The sequence below is a fragment of the Monodon monoceros genome, unplaced genomic scaffold, assembly GCF_005190385.1.
Source record: "Monodon monoceros isolate NGI ecotype Baffin Bay Population unplaced genomic scaffold, NGI_Narwhal_1 Super_Scaffold_12, whole genome shotgun sequence".
Lineage (NCBI taxonomy): Eukaryota > Metazoa > Chordata > Mammalia > Artiodactyla > Monodontidae > Monodon > Monodon monoceros.
In genome coordinates, this window is record NW_021703768.1 from 77,185,926 (window position 1) to 77,212,593 (window position 26,668).

General features: G+C 38.7%; 1 protein-coding gene across 1 annotated transcript in view; it reads left to right on the forward strand.

Moving 5' to 3' along the window:
- The window catches only part of FAM81B (family with sequence similarity 81 member B), a 49,387-nt gene that overhangs the window by 9,162 nt on the left and 13,557 nt on the right, over positions 1-26,668 (forward strand). Inside the window, exons 4-6 of the mRNA XM_029218769.1 lie at positions 6,662-6,905; positions 12,520-12,638; positions 22,674-22,803. Of these exons, the coding sequence (XP_029074602.1) occupies positions 6,662-6,905; positions 12,520-12,638; positions 22,674-22,803 (493 nt within the window). The remainder of the gene's footprint in view (positions 1-6,661; positions 6,906-12,519; positions 12,639-22,673; positions 22,804-26,668) is intronic.

Genomic DNA, 26,668 nt, shown 5'->3' on the forward strand with positions numbered 1-26,668 from the left:
GCAGGCCTGGTGTTCCTTGATTTGTAACTGCCTCGCTCCAGTCTCTGCCTCCACCTTCACGTGGTCTCCTCCTTGTGTCTCTGCCATCACACAGCCATCTTCTTACAAGGATATCAGTCATACTGGATTAGGGACCCACCAACCCCGTAAGACCTCAGTAGGTATGACTAATCACATCCACAATGACCTCTAAGGTCACATTCTGTGGTACGGGGTGGTGGTGGGGGGTTAGGACTTCAACATATCTTTTTGTGGGGACACAATTCAGCCCATGGCACCATCTAATCATTACTAATAATTAGAACAAGAACGCACGTATATGACCCTTGTAGACATTACAAAGCACTTCAGATACATTATGTAAATTGAAAAACTTCAGCCAAATAAGTAGGGCAGGAGTCATCTCCACAGGACAAATAAGGAGCTCGCTTCTAGACAGCTTAATACGCGTTAAGGGTACTAAGTGGCAGAGGCAGAGCCCGAGCCCCCAGTCTTCCAACTCCAAGTAGAGTGTTCTTTCCCCTGGAGACTCACATAAATAACTCTCAGAGCCCAACATTAGCAAGGTAATATAGGTAAGCATCTCAAGAGCCCTAGAAAACGCTGTAAGAACTCCAAACACCCTCAAAACAACTTGCTGCTGCCATTTACATGTTGCCCCTGTGTCACCCGGGTGTCCACCGAGCCCCCTTTCACACAGGGACTCAGGAACACCTGCCAACCCGAATGCCTCTACCAGAAAGCCAATCACAATAGGTACATTACTAATTCTGTAATTTTATTGAAAATGTTACTGAACACGGGGAGTTTGCCTCACATATTACATAACTTGCCTCTGGAAAAGATCCACAGCCAGTCTCTTCTCGGCCAGGTCATTATTTGGAGTCCTTCCCCTTCCTAGCTCCTCCACGAAGACCCCATGCTGACCCAGTCCCGCTGGGCTGCTTCTTCCTGTTATGTGTTATTTAAAACAGGAGATGCCTCCCTCACCCACCTACAGCATTCAGCCCTGTGTAAACTCAGCAATGGAGGCTTCTAGAGCCACCAAAACCATCTGCCAGGGTAATGCTTAGGAACAAGCAATGGAGAAACCATAGAAAAGACATTTTCAGTTCCATCACTCTACGCACACACTCACAGATTATTTTTGTGAGGCAGCAAAATATTCTCTGAAATGCCACTTTTTAATTTTTTTTTTTTTTTTGCAGGACTCTATGCACCGAGAATGTAACTAGTCATAGAATAAATCTCACGGAAATGAAAACTCTCTTCAGTTATGCCCTTTTGTGTTCTAGAAAGGGGCTTAAATTTTCAAATTTTTGTCTCTTGAATATTACAGGTTGCCGAAATGGTTATTAAGATCTAAGTAAATTTAGTGCTCTAGTCGCAAGAACAGAACGGGCAGAGAAGTGAGAGTTACTATGTACCAATGCATCTGCCAGCAACAGCACAGCTGGTGTAAGTCACATTGAGTTGCAGAGAAATAGAACTCAGAGTTTGTGGGAAATCTGTTCAGATTCAGTTGTCAGCTACATAATCAATGATTTCTATAAAATCCAAATATCCCTCTGAAAAGGCCCCCTAGGAATACTTCCTCCTGTGGTTAGTAACTCCATCTGCACGAGTCTGGAATATTCGTTATATCTTTCTTTCACAGTTAAATTTAGATATATAAGTCCCACTGCTATGATATACTAATAAAGCAGTGAATTTTTTAAATTCATGGTAGCCACATCTCGCTACTAATGAAAAGCCTCAGTTTTTAAACTTGTGGATGATCTATGTTTTGAACAACAGTATTACTAGGAATCTCTCTTAGAAGACTGAGAATGTTCGTGTGTTGAATGTTATTCCAGTCACTGATTTAGAAAAGTCAATTGGAAAATAATATTCTCTTTCCTTACAGCAAAAAATAGGAAACATATATATAAGCTCTATCTTCATCCTGTAGGAATCATGCAAATAGAACTAAACAGAGCATGATTTGGTGCTTCACTAAGCATCATTAATAAACAACAATAATAATACTCCAATAGTAAATCTCAGACATGAAAAGACATTTCAAAAAGGAACATTCTCCACTTAAATATAAGATAACTTTTAGAAATAAATGTTAAGAGCTAAGAGAAAATAAGTAACTACAGTCCATCATTTATGTGCCATTTAATGTCCCATGGTTGCAGGCAAATACATTCACATAGCGCTAGGTGCTGCCCTGCAAGGCTTCCTTCCACGTGCCAAAGAGCAACAACATTGAGGCCAACTCTGAAGGCAGGACCACAGGCTGGCATCTGAGCAGAGGTGGCAGCCCTGTTCCACTGGCCCATCTACTGGCTTAGGTCTGTTTCCTCAGACCTTTCTGGATACAATGCCCTTTCTGGATACAATCCTGATACCAGCCAACAACACACCAGAAGACTGAGTGCACATAGGCCCCGTGTGAACCTGGACGGCAGTGCAGGTCTCACTTCTCCCTACCACCTGCTTCTACATGTGATCTCAGAACTTAACAGCCATATGGCAAAGTGGCCCCATTACCTCTGTCTAAAATGAATGAACAGAAATATTTGGTTGGTAAGTGGTGGAACCTGTATTCTACCCTTGGTCTACCTTGCCTTCCAACTTGCCAAGCTGCCTCTGAATGTCTGCATGATTTGAAATCTCAGAGTCCACATTTCACACCTCAGCACCTCATTATATGTTCTTTACCTTTATGCCTTCAAGACTGGTCATGACTCATATGACCGGTCTTAAATAAATCAGTGATGTTCAGTCCTAAGAATATATTAGATTCATCTAAGTGCTTATTTAAAATACATATTCTTGTTCTTCCCCTCACCCCCAAAATCATGATTTAGTAAGTCTATAGTGGTGCCACGGAATCTGCATTTTAGCGACTTCCCTCCCTTCTCCACCCCCATGATACTAATGCAAGTTTCCTCACAAGAAACACTGAATCAGACTAAGTTCCTGGAGGGACAGGACCTTTATACATTGTACATGGACTAGAGTAGACATCTAGTAAATATTTACTGATCCATTTCTATTTCAACTGACATTTTTATTGGTAAGTTACTAGATACAGATACAGTGCTTTCAGCTACCCATGAAAACTCCAACCAAAACGGCTTAAATGTAAGGTCGTTCATTAGTTCACATTAAAAATCTAGAATTTGGTTAATTTGGAGGCTTAACAGCATCATCAAACACCCAGGTGTTTTCTATCCTTCTTCCCAGCCATCCTCTTTCCCCTCATGATCACAGGTAGCTTCAGCAGTTCCAGGCATCACACACAGACATGACTACACCCAGCAAAAAAGAGAGAAGGTTCTCCTTGGGTATGTCTTCTTAAAGGCAAAGCAACCTTACCCAGAAGCCCCACAGTAGGTTTCCCTTTGCATCTCATTGGCCAGTATTGCTTCACGTGCTCCTACCTAAACCAACTGCATCTCAGCCCAGAAGAATGGGACCACCATGGTTAGCTTGCGCCCCACCCCACCCTGAAGGACATGGGGGACAGGAGGACGTACCGAGTCAGGCAGAAGCAGGGATGGCTATTAAGAAGTTAACCAACTGTGTCTGCCACAATGAGAACACCTAAGAGAGAACAAATTCTAAACTTTGAGAGGAATTCAGCATGATTTACAAGGGTCTGTACAGAACGAATGAAGATCTCTTTCACCGGCAAATCCAGGCTGCAGATTGTCTGGAGACCAGAAAGAAGCACAAGCTCAAGGAAAACAATGAGTAAATCTGCAATCCACTGCTAGGCTATGTGTCACCATCAGCAGGGCCTGACATCCTCTTCCCTTCTGCCTGTGACTCATACATCCCATCCAGGGTAGCACTGTCAGCATGCTGGGGTTTTAGGAAAATGGATTTTATATATATGAGGCTCCATTTGGTAGTTTTCCAGAAGAACATTTTTGAGCCAAATGAGTGGTGGATGGAATCTTACTACTGAAACACTTAGCTAAGCCATCTCTGTTCCTCAGATGTGCAGGTGATAGGAAAGATGAATCTCACCCAGGCTGAAGCTATTTTATACTGCTCGAGAAAGGAAACTGAAAACTTTCAGGCTCTAACAACTTGGAGCTTTGTGGAACCATTTTTTCCTCCAATTTTCTAACAACTGAGACTTAAGGAAACAGTCCAGCTACAGCAATCAGTCAGTCAACAAATATTTATTGACCACCTGCTATGTGTCAGGCACTCTTCTCAGTGTTGGGGAAACCGTGGAGAACAAGTTAGATAAAGTGCCTGCCTGCAGGGAACTTTCATTCTAGTGATGAAGGGCAGAAAATAAACACAAACAAGTAAATATGATGATTTTAGGTAATGACAAATGTTATGGAGAAGGTGAAATGGGGTATTATGATAGAAAGTGACTGAGTGGAAGGTTTGCCTGAGGGGGGGATATTGAAGTTGATACTTAAAGAATGGGAAGCAGGCAGCCACGAAGAGACTGCGCTCTAAGCCGGAGGAACAGCAGATCCCGAGGCTCTGAGCTAGGAACTGCTTGGCGTGTTTGAGGAGCAGAAAGACACTGGTCTGTGTAGGGAAGGGTGGGAGGAGATGAGGCGGGAAAGGAGAGCCAGGATTTTATTTCCGGAGAATGGATGAACCATCAGAGGGTTTTCAGTAGGCAAGTTCTATCTTCACACTTTTAGAAAGATCACTCTAGCTGTTGTGTGGAAGATGCACTCTTTGTTAGGAGGCGAAAGTGGAGGGGATAACGGTGGCCAGGACCGAGAAGAGAAGAAAGAACTATGGAAAGAGAAGCTTTGAAGCCTGAGGACACTTCTGTTTGTCATTTCTGCTGTCACTCTATTAGGCCACATCAGTAGCGTTAATCAAAGTGTGTCTTCTGCTTCTGCTTATTATCTTGTAGAATGACAGGAATATAAGGGAGTAAAGGTTAACATTTGATTTTGGAGTCAGACAGATGTGAGTTTTGAATTCTGACTCTTGGCATCTCCAAGTTGTGTGACTGCTCCTTCTTCTGTCTGGTAAATTTTCTCAATCTTCTCTCCTAAGTTACTAATTCATTCTTCAGCTATTTCTTGTGTCATAGCTATCCCATCTTTTATGTTTCTTTATTTCAACTATTATATTTTTCATGCCTAATATTTCTACTTGTTTAGGTTTTCTAGTTGTTTTCATTTTGCTAATATCTTCCCATGTCTTCCCTTTTAATACCTTTATTAGCTTTTTAAAAAATTTCTCATTGCATATATTGCAGTAATTCTCTTTTGTAGGAATTGATAATCCAATAGATTGTTTATTTGTTGGCTAATTTGCTTTTAAAAAGACTGTGCTCCTCAAATGTCCTGATATTTTGGCCTGTGAGTTCATCTTTCCCTGAAGATTTCAGTCAGAGCCTGGTCGCCAATGAAGTGTTGTCAGCTCCGATGAGCTTGAGAGGTGGGGTGTGGATAAGCCCCAGACACAGTAAAACCATAGTCAGCCACTCCCCATCCTACAGAACAACCTCTCCTGTCAGGTCTTCTCCTTTTGCTCCTCGGGAAGAAGCAACACTAGAAGAGCAGCTGCTTTCCCACCCCTGGGACATGTGGATGTAGTGAGATCTTATAGTATTTGGAAAATGTTTTGGCTTTGTCTTTTTTCAGAGCCAATCTAGGATAATCAATTATTATAGGAAAAGAAGCTCTTAGCAAGATTTCTAGAGATCCAGAAACTTTTTTCCTCTTAATACTAAGAGTATTTTATTGGGGTATAATTAATATGTCCTAAAATATACTAAGTATGTATCTGGATGGATTTTGACAAATATAATCAATTAGTAACAACCACCCAAATCAAAATATAAAACATTCTAGAAGCATTTTGATATTCCTGAGAAGCCAGTCAGATGACTGTGACAGTGTGGTGGTTTTTAAATGACCACAAGTTCTCTGACACTCCATTTTCCAAGAAGTGGAGACTAACTCCCCTTGCTTTGAATATAGGCACAACTTAGTGACTTGCTTCTAGGGAATGGACTAAAGCAAAAGTTATGGGGTATGACTTCGAGATTAGGTCACAAAAATAAGCAAAGTAAATTAAATAAAGAAAAAGACACAACAAAAGTAACTTGTTCTCCAAGAAGTTCATCTGTGAAGGGAAGGAGTAATTTGCGAATGCCGGTGGGAGCTATTGGGATTTTACATGTTTCCTTGCCCTAATACTAAATAGCCCTAGTCTTTGTATTTTCCTTTTCTAATTTATTTTTTTTACTTTTTGTTGACCTTCTGACTCTTTTGTTAATCTTTGCCTTTGAGCTATTATTTCTTCCAGCAATTAGAAAGCAGCTTACTCCTCGGTATGGAATCATCAGGCATGAAATTTATGTGGCTCCAACTTGGCTTGTTAGAATAGCGGGTAAAATGTAGAACAATTCCTGCTTGGGAAACAGGAAAAATACATGATACAAGATCAGGGCATAAGTCAGATCCAGTTCTCAGATGAGACATAAACCGAGATTCTAACTATACAGGGTTTAAAGTCCTAACAGACAGACTTCTCACAGGGGAGAAAATATAGGATTTTATATATATGGATTTTATATATACAGGAGTAGGAGTGTGAATGCAAGATCTGGTTCTGGCTCGTCCAGTTCATCCTTGTAACACCCGCGGTGTTGTTTCCTTTTCCGGACCAGGGGTCATTCTTTTCTTCCTGCCATTCCAAACACCCAGAGAAGTCAGCTAGAAGACAGACTGAACAACCAGGGTCGCACCATAGCTTTCCTCCTTGAACAAGCTTTCCACATCAAGGAGGATATCTCTGCCTGTCTTCAGGGGACGCATGGCTTTCAAAAGGAGGAGTCACTTGCCAGGAAGCTTCTGGAAAACCACATCCAGACCATCACCAGCATCGTCAAAAAACTCAGCCAGAACATTGAGGTAGTCCTTTATTTTCCATATGTTGGCATCATTGCTTGACAAAGTTTATCAAGCACCAGTGTCATTTTTCAACTAGAGAAATGAGTCACTATTACTTAAGTTTAAATGATTTTAGTTTAGTTGCCTCAGAGGGAAATAGTCAATATTTCAACTTCTCATTTCTGCCAAAAAGTAGAAGGAAATTCTACATTCAGAAAATGTTTGTTGAATGTCTCTGTGACAGAAAAGACAACTGTCTAACATTAAATGTCAGCCATTGTGCTAAGGTGCTTATTTTCATCTTAATCTCCAAGATTCTATTAATATAATCATTTCAAACAGAGGTCTTCATTAGGCAGTGGGAATGCTAGTTCATAGGCCCATCACACTCTGACCCCAACTCCTACCCCTTTCTCCTTCACTCTGGCCACACTGGGCTCCCAGCTCTTCTTAGAACACCGCAAACATGCTCAGGCTTCAGGGCCTTTGTACTTGCTGTGTATTCTGGGTGGATCATCTTCCCCTCGATGCTTCTATAAAGTACTCTTCATTTCCTTCAGTCCCTGCTCAAAAATCATCATATCAGAGGGTAGTTCCTTGACATGCCATAAAATACCCCCTCCTCACCCCAACAGTCACAACCTCCCTTAAACCCTACATTATTTTTATCTATAGCACTTATCGCAAATGACCATGGTCTTTATTTGTTTAGTGTGTTTCCCTTATAAAATATAATCTCTGTGAGGACAGGGACTTCATTTTGTTCACTGCTAAATCCCACATCAAACTGATGACAGTGTATGAGAGGCAGTCAGCAATCTGTAAATATTTCTTGAACAGATAAATGAATGAATGAATGATGTTTAAGGTGCTAAAGGAAAAATAGAGTTTCTGATCAAAAAATGAAATGCTTGGGTTAAACCAAGACAAGTAGATTCTTATTACAGGTCTTTCAGAGTTTTTAAAGTACTAATGAGCATTATGACTCTGGGGTAGCAACTTTCAGGCAAAAGTTCCAGAGAATACAGTTTAAAAATCTGGCCCAAAACGTGTGGAATTGTGAGAATTGACAACAGTGCCCTCACACAATAATGTCCTTTTCTCCTATCAGATAGAATAGTGGATTAGACAAAAAAAAAACAAAAACCATGAGATTGACCCCGCAATGACTTACTCATGACTATACATTTAAGGCTAAGGATATTTGTTATTTTATTTTCTATCTGTAGACCCCATAATGCCATACTGCATTTGAGGGACTGTGGAAAGTTAAAAAATCTTGGTGAGCTTTCAAAAGGCACTTTTTTGGTGTTTAGCACATATTGAATTGACAGCAGGACCTAAAGAGTCAATGTTACTTCTCAAAGTGGTCAAAAGTGTTTCCAGGCATAATGAACTTTCATGAAAGTGACAAGAGACACGTGGCTCAGTGCCTCTGAGATGATGAGAAAAATCAAGTACAGCACCAGGACTAAAATAAGATCCTAATTTAGGAATCAAAACTTCTTGGTAATTGAAAAGAGAACAGCATTCTCAGAAATATCAAAATGCTTCTAGAATGTTCTATATTTTGATTTCAGTGTTTGTTACATAGTTGATTATATTTGTCAAAATCCATCCAGAGATATATTTTGATTTATATATTTTAATACATATTAATTATACCCCAATAAAATACTATTAGCTTTAAGGGGAAAAAAAGTTTCCAGATATCTGAAATCTTGCTAAGAGCTTCTTTTCCTGTAATAATTACCTTAGATTAGCTCTGAAAAAAGACAAAGCCAAAGCATTTTCCAAATACCATAAAAATCTCAAAATATTTGCAATCCTGTTAAGGGTTTGGCATATATAGGGAAAATGACAAGGACTGGTCTGATTGTGCAGAAAACGGAATTAGGAAGTATTTAAAGACTATAGATATGAAGTTAAAACATTATGAAGAAGAAAGTATTAAACTACCATTAGTAAATAACTAAGACTATAAAGTAATAAGCATTTATAGAGAAATGGATGCTATCCAAGTATTTTTTAAAAACCTAAACTCTTTAATCAGATCAGCCTATTTGTAAATTAACCAGCAAGTTAGATCCAAGTGTGAGCAGAAGCTTGACTTGGGTTTTTAAAAGAAATGAAAAAAAGATTTTTTTGTTTAATCAACAATAATTGTAGCAGTTAAGTTTCTTGTTCCTTTTTATTTTTTTAAGTTAATTTTTATTGGAGTATAGTTGCTTTACAATGTTGTGTTAAGTTGCTTGTTCCTTTTTAAATCAAAATATTTATTTTTTAAGCTGGCAGCTAATTAAAGTTTGAAAATTAATTTATTTTTAATTCAGGAAGAGAGCATTTCATGTACAACATTGCTTAATTGCATTTTTTTCCTCCAACTTATAAAAGCAATACTTGTTCACTGTAATTATTTGGAAGTTTAGGAAACAATTTTAAAACCTAGGAAAAAGTTCTCACAATTTCACCGCCAAACGGCATTCTCTACAAATACCTAGATGCATCTCCCTCTGGTCTTTCCAGGCATTCCCTTTAGGAAGCTGAGACTACATTTGTAAGCACAATTTTTAATATAAAATTATATCATAAACCCTTCCATATGTCATTAAAAGCTATTTGCATGGTGTGTACATCATGGTTTGCTTAATTCTCCTAATGTTGAAATATCGTTGTGCATAAATGTGTCCACATTTGGATTATTCCTATTGTATACGTTCTTGGAAATGGAATTACCAGGGTAAGAACACTATAAAAGCTCTTTACACATATTGCTACATTGGTCTATTTACACTTCCATTAGCCTTATATGAGAGTGCTTTTTTCACTGCACCTACCCCAGCATTGAGATTTATTGTTTTAATTATTGCTAATTTGATGAGATAGAAATGAGATCTTTCCCTTTTTTTCACTTTTTAAAAGTGACTATAACAATTTACATTTTCTCTGTCAATAATCTATCTAATGTCTTTTGCCAATTTGTTTTTTTGGATTTTAGTGCTTTTTAGTTTTTATTTATGAGTTTTTTTATTAAGAAAAATAAGCAGTGGGACTTCTCTGGTGGCACAGTTGTTAAGAATCCGCCTGCCAATGCAGGGGACATGGGATCAAGCCCTGGTCCGGGAAGATCCCACATGCCGCAGAGCAACTAAGCCCATGTGCCATAACTACTGAGCCTGCGCTCTAGAGCCTGTGCTCTGCAACAAGAGAAGCCACCGCAACAAGAAGCCCGCGCACCTCAACAAACGTAGCCCCCCGCTCACTACAACTAGAGAAAGCCCGTGCACGGCAACAAAGACCCAATGTAGCCAAAAATAAATTTATTTTAAAAAAAGAATAATAAGCAGTGATGCTTTGGTAAATGTTTAACAATCAGCAATCAGTTTTTTTTCTGAGGGATAAAATACCTGGTTTATAGTGTTTGCCTATTTCCATGGTGTAAATACTCTCACTATGATTGATTTAGAAAACCAACTGATGTTACTAAACACAAAGATGGGAAGAGATGTACATGCACAATCGGCTCTCAAGGACAGGTGTATAAATGATTGCAACACACCATTGAAACCCTTGGCAGTAACATTTGTTATAAATGTTTTTCCAGTTGGTTGTTTATATCTTAATTATATTTATATTGTTTTTTACAAGTTTTAGATAAAGTTAAATGTTCCAATATTTTGGTTTGTGACTTCCCTCATTACTTTCAAGAACAGAAATTTCCTTTAGAAATTTCAAAGATGAAATAATCTCCTCTATTATGTTAGTTTTATGGCTTAACTTTTTTAATATTCTAAATCTATTTTTTCTAAAATCTATATTCATATAAGGTAAGGATCTAAACTGACTGTTTTCTGAATAAGTAACCAAAAATCTCAACAGCATTTGTGAAATTCCTTCCCTAGGGATTTTGAGTCTCATATATAGCATATTTCTTTCTTACATTTACAAAGATCTTCATTAACTTACGATTGATTTAGCTACACACAGCTATTTAGCTACACTCAGCTATTTAGCTACACTCAATTACTTATCCTCGTTTTTACAAAATGCTTTACTATTTAATAGGGCAAGTTCCTTTTTATCACTATTCCTTACAAAACAAAGCAAAACAACACCTACTGTTATGGTCTGAACATTTGTGTCCCCATTCAAAATTCATATGTGAAATCCTACTGCCCAATGTGATGGTATCAGGAGGGCTTAGGGAGGTATTTGGGTCATGAGAGTGGAGTCCTCATAAATGGGATTAGTGCCTTCATAAAAGAGATCTCACAGAGCTCCCTGGCTCCTTCCACTCTGTGAAGATGCAGCAAGAAGTGAGCAGTCTGCAGCCCAGAAGAGGGCTCTCCCCGGAACCCAACCATGCGGGCACCCCGATCTCGCACTGCCAGCCTCCAGAATAGTGAGAAATAAATCTCTGTTGTTTATAAGCTGCTCAGTCTGTGGTATTTTGTCATAGTGGCCCAAACGAACTAAAACACCTATAGGCATGCAAAAGCCAACAAACAAGCTAAAACAAAAACACCTCTAGCTAGTGTTCTTGACACTTTTATGTCTCCAGTTAAAGCTATATTTGTTCTTGGATTGTCTCAATCTGCCAGTTTACAAATGGGCAAGATTCTGTATATAGTCTTTGAAATTTCTATAATTCATTTCCTATAAAATTCCTTCTTTTCCTCCAAAAATTCATAATCACAAATTTAACATGGTTCAGGCCTTGGTAAAATATAGCAATTAACCTTTAATATTTCTGCAAATCAAAAAGTTGTTTGTGTTTTCCTATCCTCTAAACGGTTTTCTGAGTAAACATAAATTATTTTTTATGTCTTTACTTTGGAATTTGTTTGAATGTCAAGCAAGATATAAATTTTTTTCTATGGACAAGCAAAATTTTTTAATTTTTATGTATGAGTGCCAAAAATTAAAACCCACTGTTTGGGGGACCACCGACCTGGTGGTATAGGACAGTCAGCTTCATTGCAGAACACCAAGACATAATGAAGGCATGACAAAGGATACTCGGCAAAATCTGAACACACTCAAGCCATACATTTCTCATGTTCTCTAAAAGATCTAAAACAATAAATGTTTTTCACTCCATGTATGTGAAACAGTTTGATTCAGATTTGCTTGTGTTAATTGCATTAGCTTCATTGTGGTTCTGATTCAATCTGTAAAGGGCCTTGCTTGATGCCATATGAAAGGTTCCTTCTTCTAAACTGTACCACCAATTCTGAAAGAGGTTTTTGTGAAAAGCTCTTATGTCGATGATGGCCATGGCCATAATAACACAATAAATATGTTTTGTTTGGCCCATATGGTGTCTGTAAAAGAATTTAAATAAGATGTCAATATTTTAAAATGAGAAACTTAACATAAAATCTGGATTTCTGGCTTCTGTTGAGACATCGTTGAACCATCATGCCCACCTGGCAACAATCGGCAGGACTCAACGCCATCACTATCTCCCTCAAATAAAGCAAAGACGGCTTCTCTCTGATACAGGACCCTCTCACTCACTTACACTATCAGCCTAACTAGGAAAGGCACCCAATTTTGTAACCTCTACTTTAAATGATATTTTCTTATCATGTCTGATGGGAAATTAATGGGAATTTTAACTCAAATATTGCAGATGTTGGAGGAACAAATAAAAGCTCGAGACGTGGCAGCCACAGGAACTAATTTCACAGTACAGGACCTAAACACCAAACACCTTCAAGGAGTTGGAGATCTTCGAGGAAGAGTAGCCAGGTGAGAAGAAGCGTGTTAACTAATGCTTAGTGGTCAGTTGCTGGCCACTGAGTTCTCATCCCTAAACAAGTCCCATATTGTAGAAAACAAGATACTGCCTTTAAGCTAAATGATGAGATAGTAACTGAGAAAGTGTGTCATGAAATTTGAAAGCCTCATGCTCCCTGTGAGATCCAAGGGTTCTGTAAAGGACCTCTCATACAGAATGCCCCATCTGGTTTCATCTGCAAATGACAAGTCTTGTCTTTACAGCCCTCAGCTGTCCAAATGCCAACATCTATACAAAGACATACCCTTGAAACCACACACAAAATCCCCAGATGTATCAAATCTGGTGATTAAAACATTTAAAATATACAATAATTACATATAGAAGCCTAGCAAAAGGGATTTAATGGTCAAGTGAATAAAATTTTGAATGATATCCTTTGTATGAGACTTGTAAGTTGGAAGAATTCATGGTGTACAGTTCAGCAAAAATTTGTAGGCATTGACAATGGCAGGACCGCTCTGGTTGACACATGAGAGATGACTTGTGAGTGGCTGAGCGTGGACACCTTTCCACCTTTACATCTTCTGCCAGCACCTCTCTCCTCTCTCCTGAAATACCCCCACCTTCATCTCATTAATCTGCTCTCAAGTGTTAATGACCAATAATTATTATTCATGACCAATAATAATTAGGTGATTAACACTTAAGACAAACCTCTTCTAGGGTATCCGTCCGTTCAATTCAACAACAACGACAAAAAAAGTATTAAACACTTCTATATGCCAGGCAGTGTGCTAGTATTCGGGGTTTCAGCAACATGGTCCCTTTCCTGTAAAGTCAAAGTCTACCTGGGAAACCATAAATCAATGAGGTGAGCACTATAATGAAAGCCTGGGGTGCTATGGGAATATCCAAATCAGATGGGGGCATAAAGATGGCTTCCTGGAGGAGGTGACACTTGACATGAATTTTGAAAGGTTTGTAGCAGTTAACTAGACAGGGAAGGAAAGGAAAGGCACTTCACATAGGAGGCAAGATATGTGCAAAAGAACTGAGGGGTAAATTACTGTGAAATGTTCAGGGGCTACCTGTGAGAAGAGTATTTTAGTTATGTTATTTTGGATTTGCACTTAGGGAGAGATGGGAGATTGGGAGATGAAGCTAGAGAAATGGTCCAGAGTTGGGTGATGAGGATCTTTGGCCAAGGTAAAAAGTTTAAACTTTATGTAGAAAGTTATAAATAGCCATGGGAAGATTTTAAGTAAGGGGATGACATTTAGTGACCGTCTAGTAGTAGCCAAATTGGTGGGGTACAGAAAGAAGGCATGAAGGTGAAAGGAAGCTATTGTAGCAATCAAGGTGAGAAATGTCAGGGGCCTAAACTAAAGCACTGGCCGTGCAAGTCCAGAGCACGTAACAGACATTCAGAAAACAGAATCTACAGGATTAGTACATCTGTGTGTGTGTATGTGTGTATACACAAACATAAACATACATACATATATATATACATATATAATTATATATTATATGTATACATATTTTAAAATATATAAAATTGTATATTTTATTCTATAATATTTGATACATGGAAAAGAATTTTTATAATATTTGGGTAAGCTATGAAGCAAGATAATAAAACAAACCCCAGCAAACCCATCACCCTACTTAGATGTGCCATGATTTTACAAAGAAGATAAACACCAAAAATCTCCTGAATGGAATTTGGTTCAATTTGGTGCTGATGACACTTCAACTACTTTTTTTTTTCTGCAAACCACTTAAGACCCTACTATTTCATTCTTGTAAATCCTCTCTTACGTACAAGAGAAAGTCACAAACAGATTTAGATGAAGCCAAGAGATGAATGGAATAATATCGGAAAAGATGTGCAACTATTTTTGTTCTGCTCCAGTTTCTTTTTTTTGTTTCCTTTTTACAAAATGTTGTATGTATTTAAGGTGTACACGATGATTTGATATACATATACATACTAAAATGATTACTATAGTCAAGCTAATTAGCATATCTTCTCCTCACAGAGTTACCTTTATGTGTGTGTGATGAGAGCACCTGAAATCTACTCTCTTAGCATATTTCCATTCTTCAATACAGCATTATTCACTGTAGTCATCACACGGTGCATTAGGTCTCTAGACTTATGCAGCCTACAGAACGGCCACTTTGTGCCCTTGATCGACGTCTCCCCATTTCCCCCACCACCTCGCCCCTAATAACCGCTGTTCTCCTCTCTGCTTCTATGTATTTGACTTTTTTAGGTTCCACATATAAATGAAATGATGCAGTTTTTTCCTCCTGTGTCTGGCTTTTTTCACTGAGCATAATGTCCTCCAGGTTCATCCATGTTGTTGCAAATGGCAACATCTCCTTTTCTGAGGCTGAAAATTTCAGAGAGTGTGTGTGTGTATCACAATTTCTTTATCTATTCATCCAAAGACACTTAGGTTGTTTCCATATCCTGGTTATTATGAATGTTGCTGCAATGAACATGAAAGTACATATTTCTTCCAGGCATTCATTTCGTTTCCTTTGGATATGTATCCAGAGGGGGGATTTCTGGATGATATAACAGTTCTATTTTTAATTTTTAAAAGAATCTCCATTCTGTTTTGTATAATGGCTATACCAATTTACATTCCTGTTAACAGTGTAGAAGGATTCCCTTTTCTCCACATCTGCACCAATACTTGTTATCTTTTATTTTTTTGATAATTCTCATCTTAACAGGTATGAGGTGATATGGTTTTGATTTGCATTTCCCTGATGATTAATAATATAGAGCTCTTTTTCATGTACCTGTTGGCCATTTGTACGTCATCTTTGGACAAATATCTGTTCAGGTTTTTGCCCATTTTTTAAAATCATGTGACCATTTAAAACCCCCTCTTTGTTTTCTGTGGTCCCAAGGGACTCACAGATGAGCCCCATCGGGTCTCAGGGCTAGGTGATTTGGGAGCCATTCTCTTGGGTGGCAGCTAGATGTATGGTCCACACCCTTTGCTCCCCATGGAGAATCGGATTTGGGGGTTTCTTCCCAACAGTAAGGTGCTGCACCAGGGATGGGGCTTATGGCATGTGTGTGTCTCAACTTTTTCCACCCAGTTTGATGTGGGTATTAGTTGCCTGATGTGTAGAAGTCTCTAAACCAGTTTCTGAATTTTACTCAGAGGGACTTGATCCACATTTTGCTGGTTATTTGGTGCATCTGAGGGAGGAGGGAAAAATCAAGAGCCCCTATTCCTCCAACTTGCTCTCTGATTGCTTACTTACCTTCCCCTTTAATATGAAGCAGTGATTTTAGGACAAGGCCTTATTTTTCCTTGAAATGTCTCCCTTTTATGAAACTTTCTTAAATCTAGTGATTTGAGACAGATTCTGGCTAAAAGCCATGAGATTTAAATTCACACTTCCATTTTTTCTTTTCCGTATTTTTGCAGGCAAGTGACCCATGGACCAGCTGAGGCAGATTAATTACTTTTCTCCCACATATATTGACCTTAATTCCAGTTAGCGTTTTGGCATAAGTGAAACTAAGTTGATTTTTTTTTTTTTTTTTTTTTTTTTGCGGTACGCGGGCCTCTCACTGTTGTGGCCTCTCCCGTTGCGGAGCACAGGCTCCGGTCGCGCAGGCTCAGCGGCCATGGCTCACGGGCCCAGCCGCTCCGCGGCATGTGGGATCTTCCCGGACCGGGGCACGAACCCGTGTCCCCTGCATCGGCAGGCGGACTCTCAACCACTGCGCCACCAGGGAAGTCCTAAGTTGATTATTTTAACATAATTCCTAGCAAACCTTTTACTGCTTCATAAATCAAAGTCAATATTTGATAACAACAATGTGCTTTGAATTTTATATCTTATTTTCCACTCCAATACAGTGGCAGTTTAAAAGCAAATACTTCCAATGAGATGAGGTTCTGAAAGTTGTCTGGCCTGCTTTTGACACTCTGTACTGTATTTGATAGATTAGTCTCATGTGCAAAGAAAGAAAAAGGCAGGTATGTAAAAGGCAGCCACACAGACGGCTTACAATCTGTAGAAGTAGCCAGAGGAGGCCAACCCTCTATCCACACTTGACTATTTGGGACCCCAAGGCAGATCTGCAGATGAAAAAAAAATGTTGTGTTGATGTGGGATTAAAAGCATAAGTCATGTCCTTTGGAGAAACAATAACGATATTATTTGGATACTGTCAACTTTTGAAAAGAGTGGGGACTTCTCATTAAAGATATTTTTACTCCACTTGAGATATCTCAATGCCAGTAAAAATAAAAGGAAGAAAACAAAAAACTTCATCTTTACTAGAACATGGAAGTTGCCATAACCACGAACCACAAACAGAGCACATTTAGCAAATGCTGAGATGTTCGGACTGATAGTGTTCTCCTTAGACCTTAAACATAATGATTTCCTCCAACTCAAGAGGCATAATTCAGAAAGGCATAGACCAAATATTTTGAATATAGCAATGTTACCTAGGGGATGGGGTGAGTCACAGGAGAGATAGGAAACGTCCCTTGAGAGATTCAGGTCAGCAACACAGAAGAGCAGAGTGGGTAGAGCTGAAGGTGCAATCGTGTTATTTATCATCTGGGGCCTCCCTTCTTGCCACTTCATGCCTGAGAGAAACCAGCTGGGGCGCAACAGGCTGAGGAAGGAGAGGAGGTGATAACATCACGTGAAAGAATCTATCATGATGATTTGCTGTGAGATACACCAATCTGGTTTTTGAGGAGAAAATGGGGAGATGTGCCCTCTTCCCTGGGCCTAAAGAAACGACAGATTTGATAACGATAAGGCTGAGTAGAGGAAGTGATCTACTCTCCACCAAACACACACTAACTCACATATATACAATGGAATATTATTCGGCCATAAAAAAGGAATGAAACAAGGCCATTTGCAGCAACGTGGATGGACCTAGGGATTGTCATGCTGAGTGAAGTAAGTCAGACAGAGAAAGATAAATAGCATATGATATCCTTATATGTGGAATCTAAAAAAAGGTTACAAATGAATTTATCTACAAAACAGAAATAGAGTCACAGATGTAGAAAACAAACTCGTGGTTACCTGGAAGTAAGGGGGGCAGGGAGGGATAAACTGGGAGATTGAGACTGACATATACACACTACTGTATATAAAATAGATAATAAGGACCTATGGTATAGCACAGGGAACTCTAATCAATACTCTGTAATGACCTATATGGAAAAAGAATCTAAAAAAGAGTGGAGATATGTATATGTATAACTGACTCACTTTGCTGTACACCTGAAACTAACACAACAGTGGAAATCAACTCTACTCCAATAAAAATTATTTTTAAAAAGTATATATATATATATATATATATATACTCTCACTCATAGGCCAGTGGCCAGAATCTCAGGAAGATGTGAAAGTGGGACTTAGGAAGAATCTGGCCTGTGCGTGAAAACCACCACCACCGTCAATCGATCGATCGATAGATAGGTACGTAGGTAGATAAAAGTGTAAGACTGATGAATATATCTCATGACAGGAATTACCCAGAAAAACAGAGGAAGAGTTCAAATCAAAGTTCTCCTGGTTTCAAAGAAATTAAGAGTAAACAAAAGAGATAAAAGAAGATTGCTGATTGAACTGTCACATGTCATTTTGCTCCTTCCAAAAGCACCACTAAGTCTACAGTAAAAAAGAGTTTTCCCTTTAAAACATAAACCCACAAAGACAGGGGATATCAGTCTAGAAACACTGGAACCTAGAAGACAGATAGACATGTGGAAACTGACTGGGCAGATGTAATGAGACCAGTTTTAAAGCTGTGGGATAAGCTGAGAATGACCTGGTTTTACACCACAGAACTCTCACAGGCTTAGGAGGGCTGGGCCAGGCACCTCTGAGAGTGTGGGTGAAGGTGGCCTCTTGCCTCCTGGGAGAGGAACTGAGAGAAGTAGGGAGAGGCAGAGGCAAGAACCACTGCAGTGTGTTATTAGCCTTCTTGTTATTATTGACTTTTAAACTATAAACATGTTTTACTTTGATAAAAATAAGAGATAAAAGGGATCCCCCCCCACCGAAAAGAGATTATCAAATAACAAAAGGAGATAGATAAACTGGAATTGCTCAGGGATAAGTGAAAGAAAACATTAAAATATTACAGGGGTTCAATCTACTTTAGAAGTCCCCAAAAGAGGATACATACAAGTGAAAATAAGTTATTTTTTTAAAAAAGGCATGAGCAAACTGTACAAAACAAAAATGCTTTTCTATATAAAAATGGTTAGAGAAATGATGTATAGGGAAGACAACACAGACCTCATTCAACAGAGACATTAGAGGAGCTTCTAAAGAAGAAAAAGAACAAATTCTTCAGAAGAAAAAAATATTTATGGTTATAAGAGAGAAAGCTTTCTTGAAACAAGAGATTTGAATCTGTAGATCAAAAGGAAAACTGCAACCCCAGAAAAATGTACATAAGAACAATTAAACCAAGATACCTGGTTGAAGTTACTGAATATCAAGGATAAAGAATCAATAGAAGAAAAAAGAAAAACAAAAAAGAATCATTAGACATCTAGGTAGACAAAACAGATTACATAAAAGAATGAAAAAACATAGTCATCTCAGACTTCTCCACCTCAAACCATGCCAGATAAGAATGGAGCAATGTCTATCATGTTCTGAACAAAAGAAAAAGTGACCCAATAATGTCTTCTTAACCAAATTACTTTTCAAGTATAAGAGAACAGACATTCTCAAGTATTCATGAATGTAAAGATTCCAATGCTTCCTGGATCCTTCTTTTGAAATCTGGATGACAAAATCTGGCCAACCAAGGAATTAAATCAAAATAAGGGGGGACTTCTCTGGTGGCGCAGTGGTTAAGAATCCGCCTGCCAATGCACGGGACAGAGGTTCGAGCCCTAGTCTGGGAAGATCCCACATGCTGTGGAGCAAATAAGCCCATGCGCTACAACTACTGAGCCTGCATGCCACAGCTACTGAGCTCACGTGCCACAACTACTGAAGCCCATGCACCTAGAGCCCACACTCCTCAATAAGAGAAGCCACTGCAATGAGAAGCCTGAGCACCTCAACAAAGAGTAGCCCCCGCTCACTGCAACTAGAGAAAGCCCGCACGCAGCAACAAAGAACCAACGCAGCCAAAAAAAAAAAAAAATCAAAATAAGGATTTCAGATAAGAAATCATAGTTTTAAAGGACTGTCATTGAACATAGAATCTAAATATAGGATGAAGATTCAATAAGAGTGGGAAATTTAGTTGCAGAACGCACTGTAAATGTCATAAAAACTTATTTTTAAAATAGAAAAGTATTAACAAAAACTGTTGAAAGAGCAAGGATATAAACATTTAGTTGCTCACTTTTTGGCATATGGCCAATAGATAATGTCTAAAGTTGAAATGGCAGTTGTAAAAAGTATAATGATTCCAATCTATGTTAGCTTTTTAGAACTTCATTCTTTAGAAATCTCTCTTGTAGTGAGGAGAGATATATATATATATTTGAAGTTCAGCAATTTCTTCATTTTTCACTACAGTTTCCTTTCCTTAGGTTAAATTAAAATTCAGTGTAAGGGGGCTTCCCTGGTGGCGCAGTGGTTGAGAGTCCGCCTGCCGATGCAAGGGATGAGGGTTTGTGCCCCGGTCCGGGAAGATCCCACATGCCGTGGAGCGGCTGGGCCCGTGAGCCATGGCCGCTGAGCCTGCGCGTCCGGAGCCTGTGCTCCGCAACGTGAGAGGCCACAACAGTGAGAGAGGCCCGTGTACCGGAAAAAAAAAAAAAAAATTCAGTGTAAGGTTTTTAACTAAAGCTGGTACCTATAATCCTAATATTCTAAAATTAATTTATTATATTTCTTTCTTCCTCTCTCCATGTGTAATATATATACATATATATACATATAACCACACATCATATCTATATAATATGTGTATTTAGTATAATGGTGAATGAAATAATAACCAAATATTAGCAATGACTATTTCTGAAAAGTGGAATTTGGGATGACGTTAACTCTCTTCTTTGTTCTTTTCTTTTTGTATTATGTGTAATTTTTTTATAACGAGCATGTGTTATTTTAAAAGAAACAATAAAGTCACTTCAAAGGAGAGAGAGAGAAACTTCCTTTTGAAATATGGAGTGCAGCTTTGAAAAACCACTAATCCTTGACTTCAACGTGTGGGGTTAAGCTGGTGAGGTGGGGTGAAAATGAAAAGGTGGCAACTCTCAACTGTTCATCTATTTGAGGAAATAAACAGTAGCTGCTGATCCTGTGTGGGTGCTTCCTCTGTGCCAGCCACTGGCTAAACATTTTGCATTCATTACCTCCTTCATCCTTCAATAACCCTAGGCAGGTCCACCCTTCAAGACAGCCGCTTATGGTTTGGAAAGCTGAGCACACAGCACTCCGGGAGACATTGTTCACATTGTCTCCCTCACCATATGTCTGGCACGCGCTGGAGTTGTGCAGGGGACAAACTGTGCAGCTACATGCAGTGACCTCAGCATCGTTACCCCCTTTTCTCAGATAAGGAAAACTGAAACTTACAGATGTTAAGAAAATTGTCCCAGATCACAAACCTAGGAAGTAGTAGAGGCCAGACTCAAAGACGCATCTATCTGACTAAATCCTCAACCACTAGCCTATGACGCACAGACCAGCGGTCCCTGAGCGTGGGAGCAGGTGGCGCTGGGTGAGAGGCGGCAGGGAGAGGGGGCAGCAGCAACTACTCCCGTGTAGCCTTTGGGTGTCTTAATGTGAACTCACGTAAGAATATTCTAACCAACAGTAGAGGTTGTTCTGACACTAACAGTTTATATATACAAACGTGTGAAATGGCTTTCGCCCATGACTTTGGTGCTCCCTTTTTTTATCAGAATACTTCCTAATTTTTCCTCCCAGCAGTGTCCCCACCCCTCACCATTTATCTGGTATCCCTTTCAAGAGGTTTCTCAGGAAAATTACCATCCTTAGCTCACCTTTGGCTCAACTTTGGCCCCAAAAATCTTAAGAAAAAGAAATTCACTTCTAGAGCCTAAAAAATGTTGACAGTCATAAAACAATATTTATAGCACTTAGCATGACAATATGAAAATATAGTTCCTAATAACTATTACTCGATGATAGTCAGAAGTTATTTTAGAGAATGACAAACTTCAAAGTGATCTCTGGTGACTCATATACAAAAGACAACACGACAGCGCTCTCCGCCCTATCCTTCATGCAAATATGAGTGTATTGAAACTGGCAATACAGTATGTAACCTGTTCTCTCCCAAGGGAGGCCGTGAGTTGGGATAGTGGGTGGGGTTCCCTGACGTGCTGGGAAGATTGTTAATCTGAACTCCAACCCCATTTCACCAGGGTTCCTTCCTGGAAATGCCAAATGCCACCTAATGGGCCAAAGCTCAATACACACGTTAGTGTGGATTATTTTTGTCCTAACCTAAGGCAACACTTGATTGACACCACTCAAGGAGCAGGAGTTTTCACTGGGGCTAAGAGAAAGGACGTTGTCTTTTGACGATGGGATGGAAGACTTTGGTGTGTTGGGACACTTCTTTTAGCCGAAGGAGAACTGACAGTCTGGGAGCCAAGGATAGAGGATAAAGGGAGGAAAGAGGACTCAGAACACAATGTAGAAGAGGAAAAACTTTCAATTTTGCCTAACCATAGGCAGCAGGGAGTATGCCCAAAACATCAAAATCTGTTGGAACTCCTATGACTGAATTAACGTATCAGGCCACAAATCTAAAATTTTACCCAATTTCCCCCAAAGTCTTCATCTACTCCATCTCAGTGCTTTGATTTGGGCCAATGTATCATTATCCAACCTGGTTTCTCTCCCTCTGGAAAAAAAAAGGAAGATGATGGAGATTTCTGTATATGCTCCTACACCTGCCAACTCACTTTTCAAAGAACTTTAGAACTTTTGCCATCAAATGAATGCACGGATTCTACTATAGTATTAAAAATTGTATAAGCCTATCAATCTCACAGTCTTCATCTTGCCACTAGATGTGATTCCAGCATCATGAAGCTTTCTGGAGACATTCACTTCATCAGGCACGAGCACCGGCGACTCGAAAAAACAATTCAAGAGCTCATGTCCGCCCTAGAAACTGTTTCTAAAAACTTGGATATGAAGGTAACTGAAAATATTTGGAACTCTTACGTGTTACTGCCGGAAGTAAGATCATTATAGCTTATCAAAAAGCTCAGTCAAGAGGTAATTGTTCAAAAGAACTCTTTTCCTCCAAAAGGTTTAAATACGACAGCTCATGTATATACACCATGAGTACTGCCAGGGTAATCAACAAATATTGAATGAGTGCCTCCGATGTTCCAAAACGGCCGCCCCTTGTAAGCGTATGCTACTTTATTCTACTGTTGCCATTATTTCCTTACTCTCCGGGTTCTTCTCAAAGGCTGTGTAACTAGAGAGAATAAGCAAAGGAATTTCCCATGGAAGATATTATAATACTATTAAAGGTTCAGCATTAACGTCAGTTGATCACGTTACATCCCTGCAATGGGTTATGTCTCTTACAAAATAATACACAAGTCCTTTGGCCTGGATTTTAAAAGCCATCTCTACACTGGCCCCTGCTTTTCTCTACAGCTCACCCTCATGCTTCCTGGCTCACCCTTTAGACCCAGTGACACTGAGCTACCTGTAGGTAGGTCCCACTCACTCCAAGATACTGCACTGCATCCATGTTCTCTGTGCTCTTTTTGCCTGAAATGTCTCTCCCCCTTTTCACCTTCCCAGGCAATGGTTTACTGAAAGGAGCCAATGCAAACTCTTCCATGCCCCACTTTTTCACGTACTTTATGTGAGGCAAACACATCTCCTCTGAAGTCATTTGGGCAGAACAAAGTGGAAATCCTTTGGGAATTGGGGGAGATGAAATCTTGCTGTTTATTTGTTCATGGAGCCAGTTTATCAAGAGTGGAAGGTGCACAGGGGCACACAGTTTACTCCAGTCCCACGAGGCTCGTCCATCCTCCTACAAACCCATCTCGATAGTCCTAATAGTTTTTGGGTTGATTCCCTCAGTTTTTCAAGATAATCATATCAACAACAAATCTTAACAGTTTTATCTCTAGTTTTCTGGTAAAACTTCATGACTTTTTTCTTAAGGCCTTGACCAGAACTTCCGGAATAATATTACATAAAAGAGGTCAAAGAAGGCAGCTTATCTTGTTCCTGATTACTCTGGAAATGTCTTTGTTGTTTGCTGTTGGCTACTGGTTTGATATATTTTTATCAGACTTATTAAGGAAGTATTAAGTAAGCATCCAACAATTAAGGAAGTATCCATCAATCCTACTTTACTTAGTTTTTATTAGAACTGAACATTTAATTTTATAAAACACCTTTTGGACATTAACAAATGCCTAACTCAGCATGGTTGTGTTTTGGTTTGGCTTTCTGTTTGTTAGCTTATTTATTTCTTCAGCCTTCTAATGTGCTATGTCAGAGCATTTCCCAATGCTGAAACATTCTGGAATTTCTATAATGAAAGCTATACGGTCTTCGTAATAATTCAGTATTTAATTTTGCATCTAACTTCAAAGGTGTTATTAGACTCTAGTTCCCTCTCCTTAGTTTTTCTAAGATAATACATACATATGATTCAAAATCAAAACTATATGAGAAAATACACCCCAAGAATTTTCACTCCCACTTCTGTCACCAGTTATCACAACCATTCATGCCCCTCACAGGTAACAATTTTTATTAGTCTGTTGTGAATCCTTTCAGTATGCCTTTAAAAAGATAGAAGCAAATACAAATATATATATTTTCTCCTTCTTACACAAAACATGTGTATTACTATGCACCTGTTTGTTTTTTTAACTAAACCAACATATCCTAGAGATCCACCCTATCGATACATAGTTTCCTCATTCTTTTTCACAACTGTGTACTCTTCCTCTGTGTATAATGGCTCATTTAACCACTCTCTCACAGATGAACATTTGGATTCTTTTCACTAATTTGCTTTTTCAAACATTGCTGCAATACATAATCTTGCACTTATGTTATTTAGTGTGTCTGTAGGTATGTCTGTAGAATAAATACCCAGAAGTGGGATTCCTGGGCCAAAGGTACCTGTGTTTGTTATTTTGAAAGATCTTGCTCTCTGCAGGGCTTTTACCATATTGCATATCCGCCGACAATACATAAAATGTCCTATATCCCCATTGCCTCATCAATGAGTGTTTGACTTTTGAATTTTGCCCTTTTTTAAAAGAAAAAGATAGCATCTCTGTATTTTAATTTGCCTTTCTTATTACATCTTTTCATATATTCAAGAACTATTTGTATTTCTTTTCCAGTGACCTGTCTGTTCATAGTTTTTATCCATTTCTCTATTGGGTTATTTTTCTTTTCAATTTCTAGGAGCTCTTTATATGTTAGGGAGATGATATGAGCTGCAAATACATTTTTCCAGTGTGTTGTCTTTTCACTTTTGATATGCATATGTTCTCTATTTGTAGCCAAATTTATCAGTCTTTTTTTGTGTATGTGGCTTCTGGAATTTTAAGTCACATTTAGACCGAGCTTCCCCACACAAAGGCTTGAAAGAATTGCTCATATTTTCTTCAAGCACTTTCATGGCTTTATTGTTTATATTTAAATTCTTGGAGTTTGGAGTTTTCCCTAGAATAGGATGTGTCTTAATTATTATTTTAATTATTGAGACCTTGTAGTATTTTTACTATCCGGTAGAGCTAGTCCCTTCCACTGCTTTCCTTTTTCCCTTTTCCTGGTGATAATTGTTTGTTTTTGCATATGATTTTAAAATCAGCCTGTCTAGTTCCAGCAAATAAATAAATAACTCTGCCTTAATTTTTATTGAAATCATGTTAAATTTATAAATTAATTTTAGAACTGATATAGTCATAATGCTGAGTGTTTTATCCAAGAACACAGCATACTTCCTGTTTGTTCAAGGTTCACTTTTATATCCTTCAGGAGTGGTTTCAAATTTTCCTCATGTAGGTTAGGCAACACCTTAAATGTATTTTGAGATTTCGTCATCTTTTTTTTTAGTTTACTGTAATGGTGGTTTCATTATATCTTATAACTAGTTGTTAGTTGTGTGTTATAAAGGCTGTATTAATTTTATACTTCAGTGAATTCTCTTGATTATAATAATTTTTCAGTTGGTTTTGGTTTTTCCAGTCACACAACCATATGATTTTTAAACAATAATAATTTGACCTCATCTTTTTCCATTTTATACACATAATTTCTCTTTTTTCTAATTGTTTTGAATAATAACTCTGGTGCAATATTAAATAGTAATGCAGCGACAGTGGGCATCCTGGTCTCGTTCCTGACTTTAACAGAAATGTTCCCAGTGTCTCTCCTGTGATGGAGGAAGTAAGTTTTCTCAATAAGTGTGTTTAATACGCAATTGTTCCTATTTTACTAAGGTTTTGAAAATCAAGAAAGATTATAAAAATAAATTAGTCTTGTAGATATAATGTACAGCATAATGACTATAGTTAATACTGTATTGTGTATTTGAAAGTTGCTAAGAGAGTGGATCTTCGAAGTTCTCATCACAAGAAAAAAAATTGTAAGGTGATGGATGTTAAGTTATTGCGGTGCTCATTTTATAGTATATACATATATCAAATCATGCTCTACAACTAAAGCTAACACAATGTTAAATGTCAATCATATCTCTATTTTAAAAAGTAATTATGAATTATGTTAAATAACTTTGTAGCATTTGTGCAAATAATGTCAGTTTTCTCCTATACTAGCATAATTATTTGTATTAATAAATTTCCTTTTTTTTTTTTTTTAATTTTGCGGTACGCGGGCCTCTCACTGTTGTGGCCTCTCCCGTTGCGGAGCACAGGCTCCGGACGCGCAGGCTCAGCGGCCATGGCTCACGGGCCCAGCCGCTACTGCGGCATGTGGGATCTTCCCGGACCGGGGCACGAACCCGTGTCCCCTGCATCGGCAGGCGGACTCTCAACCACTGCGC